Genomic DNA, 6,796 nt, shown 5'->3' with positions numbered 1-6,796 from the left:
TATATACTCATTATCTTACATACATATCTATATGCATAGTTCGTGATAATCGTTTTAATATATATTATTGATTTCACGTTATCTTATATATACGATTTGTCTTTTTCTTTTAAACCAATTTACATATATGTATGTACATATATACATTTCCATTCAAATCTATTATGTATATATTTAAAAGAAATTTTTTATATATTTTATTATTTAAAAATTTTCATATATCATTATCCCTTTCATATATTATTTATATTGGGCCTTTTATTGTATATATCATCTATTTAAAGTTTCATATGCATTACTTGGTTTAAATTATTTTGTATGTTATGCACTTTAAAATTCATTTACATCATTATTTTTATAAAGGAAAACTACTTTATACATTTCTTAACTCCAAATTCCATTTTTGAAATCGGTTAAATCCCAACTCATTATGCTTGGATTTCATATGATTATACTTTTGTTACATTTGGTCTTATTTGTCCGTTTATCATACCCTTACATGTTTTATGTTCTAAATTCAATACTTTGCATTTTATATTCATTTATTCGTTTACCATGTTATGTTATTTATCTATTCATTATTCATGTTATTTATATATTATTTCTATTTCGAAATATACATGCTTAATACTATATACGTTTAGCCTGCTCACCTATTCATTGAGTGGTCTATATGTTTCATACATTGATTCGTAAAGCTTTTTCATTCTAATCATGTCCAAACATTTTAACATTATGACCTTTTTATGGTACATTTTTGTTTCATCATTTTAATTATTCATCGTGATTTGTTTCTAAACGTACCTCTTAAATACTTCACTAAAATTTTTAGATCCGAATTTAAAACAAAAGAAAATCTTGAAAATAAGACAATGTTTCGCGTCTTGGAACACCGAAGAATTGGCCCTAACTTACGGGGTTTCAATTCTCTCGTTGATTCTAAATAGCCAAATATCCTTTCGAGTTTTAAGAACACATGAAATTTCAATTAAAATTAAAGATAAACTTGCGCTCGGAAGTTCAAGGTATCGCGTCCTAACTTACGGGATGTGATTCTCTGATGTCTCGAGACGAGGAAATCTTTAGCAATCGTTTTGATCCAATTCAAGCACTTTTAAACTCGACATTCATAAAAAGGGATCGTATTTCAAAATTTATTTTAAAACTTTTCAATTTACGATATTAAGACATTAATTAATCAATTAGGTACCAATTTTGGGCGTTACGAGGGTGCTAATCCTTCCTAAATGCGTAACCGACTCGAACCCGTTTTCTCAAATTTCGAGACCAAAATGTCGTTCTAGTAAACTAAAATGTTTTATTAAAACAAGGGTGATCCGATCACATCCAATAAAGATTGGTGGCGACTCCCGTTTTAATTTTCACTTTCAAAATCAAAGTCGATCCCCGTTTTAAAAAAAATGGTTACGACACATACCTAATGCGCAACTTCACCTTTGATTTTTTTTTCACACAAAAAAAATGAAAACCATTCTATATGAAATTTACATTAACCCAATTGTAAAATTTTGCTAGATAAAAAATTTACAAAATTTAATATATTCAGATCATAGAGATTAGCTAAATGATGTAAAATCTTGATTTTTAACTAAATAAATTACAAATATTGTGGTATACATTCTCCTGAGAAAGTTAATTTAAACTTAAATAAAAAAGAAAAAATTAAAACTTTTTTTAATGATAATTCACCTTGGTTGTTCCTGTCATTTACAAGAAAAATAAATTAGCCACAAAACTTTCACTTTATATTATACAACAAACCATGATTTTTCCTCACTGTTACACAAATTACCTTCACTTCAAATATCATAAAGGATTTAAATGAAAATTGTAAGTAAAAACATGATTTTTTTATGTCAAATAACTACAATAAAATTTTAATTTATGTATAATTTTAAATTTAGTAACTAAAGAGTTAAAGATAAGATAAAATAAATTTCAATTATCTCACACTCTCTTTCGTCTCCAAACCAAACTTAGGAAACCACCAACAATTGAATCCAACCAAAGACAACCCGTTTAAAACAAACTCTTGCATTTGAGACATTTGCTAATCATTTTGAATCTTCCTTTCTGAAACATTTTCTTTTTCCATGAGACATCAGGGAGTAGCTTGATACATGGGATATTTTGGCTAGAGCAAGAAATGAAGGTCATATATTTCTATAATAGAAAGGCACAGGATCTAGAAATTGTATGCATTTGATAGCAGCTAATCTCCCCTTGTCTTGTACCTCTTATTCTTGTTTCATTCTTTTATAACGTGATTATGTGAAGTAATTGTATGTTTTTCTCTTACAAATTCGAGCTGGCTAGCTACAAATGATTTTATAACCTATATTATGATTATATTTTTTTATTTTTCTTTCAACATCTAAGTTTCATTATATTAGTAATAAAATTACCTAGATTTTTAAGTAAAAAGTATAGATTGTTTTACTTCTATTATTTTGTAATAAATGAATTATGTTAATATGTTTAGTAAAATATAAATATTTGGAGATTAACGTGCAACTTTATATTGTTATTTTTATCATCCTAGGTGATGATAATTACATCATTATTAATTTGATGGTTTTGCTTTTGCGACTACTAATTTTATTTGATTATTGGTAGTACAAAGTAATTTATAATTAGGAGATGAAATGATTGTGATGGAATATTAATTACAAGGTCACATTATCTTTTTTGTTACTATACTATTACTAATACGTGATGATTTTAAATTGACACTAGATAAAATTTTATGTCACTGTTTTGCAACTATTTTTTCGAGAGTTGTATTAAGAAATTTAATTGTTGTTGATGATGATCAGTATTTGAAATAAATTATTAAACTGTTAGATTGCTAGGTAATTGATCCATGTTTTTCACCTCTTAAACTACATTTGATTCGTATAAATTATTCCGACTTCTAAAATTAAAAGTGTAACACATTTGTCCAATCACGCAACAGAATTTGAAATATATATATACGCACCATGTAAATGCCAAATCCAAATAATTTAATTAGTCAATTTTACTTTTTTAGCAGCTTCCTCCTTCCAGTATTTCGCTCAATTTTACATTTTAGCAGGCAAGCAAATTTGAGACTATTCTATTTAGCAATGGCTTCATCTCTAGCTCTCACGAGGCTCGTCTCATCCAACATCCTCCCTAGGCCCTTGCGTGTTGCCATCGCACCATCCACCTCCAGAATCTTTAACACCAACGCTGCCACACGTGATGACCGTGTACTCAATGATGATCGGTGTTGTGCTAACGGTTTCTTCTCAATCCACCCAACTGTTTTTCATTTCGACTTCTTTTTGTTTTTGGTTATCTAAAATTGATGCCGATTTTGTCCCTTCCGGTTTTCACGGTGCAGATCGGTAGGGGTGGCGCCAGGGGACCAAAAAATGGGTAAATTTCCAGTTTAGTCCTTACAGAAATTGTAAAATTATAATTTAGTTATTTTGCCCCCTAAAGAAAAAACTTTTTCGCTTGGCTTTGGCCTCTGTAGATGTGTTTGATTCTGTGTCTCCAACAAGGAGCCTGAGCCAAGTGTTGAACATGACAGTCAAGGGGAATCGATTTCTCTCCACATCTCGTGACATTCCAGGGCTTGGGAGCAAGACCAGAGAATCAAACCTTCGTACATTATCTCCTCATCTTCCTATTTATAAGCCACAGCTTACTTCGACGTTTCCAATTTCCCATAGAATCTCCGGGGCTTTCCTAGCCACTATACTTTTGTTTTTTTATCTTCTTTGTCTGAAAATAGGTTTGATTTGCTTCACCTATACGAATTTCTACCAATTCTTCTTTTATTCATCAAAGCTTCTCCTAATTTCCGTCTCAATTGCTGCCTTAGCCCTGTCCTATTATCTGTATAATGGGGTTCGTCATTTATTGGTAGATTTTTCAGGAAAGCTGAGGTGAAGAACGGTGTGCTCAAAAGTGGTCCTTCCGTCCTAAGACGAAGGAGGAGAGGAATGATGTGATTCAGCTTCAAATACACTGATTTGCTGGCTTGGCGAGCTGTTCTCTGGTTTGAGCCATTTTCTGGGTTTAGGTACGATTGTTTGGCAATATAATAGTTCGAATATTTAACTTTAAATATATCAAATGGATTCCATAAAAGGATAAAAATAATTCAGTTTCTTCATAAAAGGAAATAAAGAAAGAAAGGTAATGACAGTACATGCCTTCCATTATTGGCCAAAGCTCAAGATACGCACATGTTTTCCAAATAATAAGCAGATTTACTACCCAAAACTTCATATGGTATATGAATCTCCAAATTTACTCCTTTTTTGGAAATACAGCAATAGATTATTTATGGTAGGATTTGAGCAACCATTGACATGTCATCCGTTGGGACACATGAAACACACTTTAAATACCATAGTTTTTGGTCACTCAAATAACCCATCATTTTGCAGTCTATAGAAAATTTAAGGATAAAAGGTTTAAATAAAAAAAAGGCAAGGGAAGATTTCATTTGAGATGGAGATGAGGGGTAAAAGAATGGTGGCAATGGCAGCTGTTATAGCTTTGGTGATGTTGACATTCACGGCCAAAGCAGCAAGGCCGATCGAGGGCGATGGGGTGATTGTTACATGTTCTCAGCCCGATTGTCAGAACAAATGCTTGAAGGCTTATGGAAGTCGATTAATTCGATCCGCTTGCGAGAAAGACCCTACAGTTTTTGGAGGAACCCTTTGTGTTTGCTACCACACTCCACCAGCTGATGTTTGATCATCTACATTGCTATCAAACTTAATTGGTTTTTCTTATTGGGGTTATTGTGATGTCAATGACATAAATCCTTTGGATATTTACCTTAAAACTAAGAAATAAAATATTTCCTTCTTTTTTTAAGTTTCTTGTCTTTGAATGTTTTGTGCCTAAATCAGACAAGTTAAATGTGAAATTCATGATCTTCATTTCGCCATTAGAACATATTCACCCTCCTTTGAAAATATAATATATTTTAGAATTTTCAAAGGGTAAAAGAAAAAAGTAATATCGAAGAAATAAGATCAAAGGTGTTTTCCTATTTAAATAAACAATAATAAAATATATTTACCAAATTTCTAACTTACATGTCTAACAAGCGATTTAACCTTTGATTTTTTTTCGAGAATCATTACATATGAAATTTACAATAATCCAATTGTAAATTTTTGATAGATAAAAAGTTTACAAAATTTAAGATATTCAGATCATAAAAAATTATAATTACACATAACAAAGCCATCAAATTAGAATTCATTACATATGTTTTACGCAATGCAAGAACGGACATTACATTTAAAATATTCCATCAATCTATCATCATCTAAGGGTAAAGTGATCTAGGAATGATAACATCTCCAATGTTGTTGTGCCATGGATCAGCCAAATGTGTAGCCAAATTCTCCAATGGTCCAGTGCCTGGGTAAGCTGATTGTTGAACACAGAATCCCACAAATGCCAACAATGCTAGACGGCCTATTCCAAACAAACAAACAAAAAAACGAATTTAAATTACGGTCAGAAACATGTTTTTAATCGTCTCAAGTTTATTGATATCACATTAAATCGGCGTTTAAATCCGGAGAAAAGGTGATGAAGGTTTATTTACCGTTCTTGATCTCTTTGACCTTGTATTCTTCGAACTTTTTGGGGTCCTTGGAGAATCCCAAGGGGTCGAAAGCGCCGCCGGGGTACTTCTTCTTCTCGGTGTCCTTCTCCATGCTTCGTTGGTGCTCAACGAAGGCGATGGATAGGAATTCAATGACCAAGATGGTGGGAAGGGTACCCCATGGGACTGGGTTCCCTAAGTAAGTGGCTTGGCCACCTGGAATTGCTGCCCATTCTTGAGCTTTTACCCAGTTTCCTAACCCTAAGGCCTCTGGTACCAATATACCTGGCTGCAAAAATTAACCCAAATTTGAACTAGGACTTGAATAATTAAATGAGATTAAATTTGTAAAAGATGCATAGCACATGAACCTTCTATACAATTTGTCTGCTAATTAAATTAACAAAGATGGAACACTTACAACAGCAAGCATAGCCCATCTGCAGTGAATCAACTCAGATTCTTTGTACCTCTCAAGGTTCTCAGGGACCTCACCAAGTCTTAGTGGGTCAAACCCAAAGTCACTGAAAAAAAAAAGCTTTAGATGTAAGAAAAATGGCTATAAATACATTTGTTGTTAATTTTTTTAGCTACTTTGAAACCTTACCCTGGTGCTGAGCCATCAAGGTAAGGTGGTCTAGGTTGACCAGGCATCCAATCAGCTGACATGCTAACACGGTGGCCAACATTGGTACCAACAGCACTAGGCAACGATACGGCGGCGCCACTGAACTTGGACTTTGATGAGGAAAGAAGTGAAGGAAATGTGGTGGCTATGCCACAGCTCATTAGTGTGTTGGCGGCCATTGTTGTGTGTTCTTTATTTTATTTTTATTTTTTTGGGAGATTGGGGGAAGTTTGAACTGTGTGTATGAAGGTTAAGAGAAAGGAAGTGGATAAAGCTGGTCCAAGGATTTGGAGGGAATCTAAAAATGGGATTTTATTGGCTAAAAGATGGTAGCAATTTCTTTGTTATTGGGCCACGTGGAATTAATCAATCTTTGAGTGGATACATTAGATAGGAGCTAAGAAGTAGACTTGGAATTATATGGGATAGAATATTGAAAGGAAAATTACCTTATACACATCAGCAGGGCATCACAAACGTTCATTCCTTTATGTAATTTTTAGTTTTAATATATTATATAAAACACATGTTATATTTTC

The 6,796-nt window shown here is 32.6% G+C and overlaps 1 protein-coding gene across 1 annotated transcript; it reads right to left on the bottom strand.

Moving 5' to 3' along the window:
• Nucleotides 1–5,164: 5,164 nt before the first annotated feature.
• Nucleotides 5,165–6,539, bottom strand: LOC108489456 (chlorophyll a-b binding protein 6, chloroplastic-like). The gene is made up of 4 exons (XM_017794015.2): nt 6,237–6,539; nt 6,051–6,153; nt 5,630–5,918; nt 5,165–5,496 (listed from the first exon to the last, which is right to left on the bottom strand). The coding sequence occupies exons 1-4, from the start codon at nt 6,434–6,436 to the stop codon at nt 5,345–5,347; spliced, it is 744 nt and encodes a 247-aa protein (XP_017649504.1). The 5' UTR covers nt 6,437–6,539; the 3' UTR covers nt 5,165–5,344.
• Nucleotides 6,540–6,796: the final 257 nt, after the last annotated feature.

This window comes from Gossypium arboreum, chromosome 5 (genome assembly GCF_025698485.1).
Source record: "Gossypium arboreum isolate Shixiya-1 chromosome 5, ASM2569848v2, whole genome shotgun sequence".
Lineage (NCBI taxonomy): Eukaryota > Viridiplantae > Streptophyta > Magnoliopsida > Malvales > Malvaceae > Gossypium > Gossypium arboreum.
This window is presented reverse-complemented; position numbering and strand designations above follow the sequence as displayed.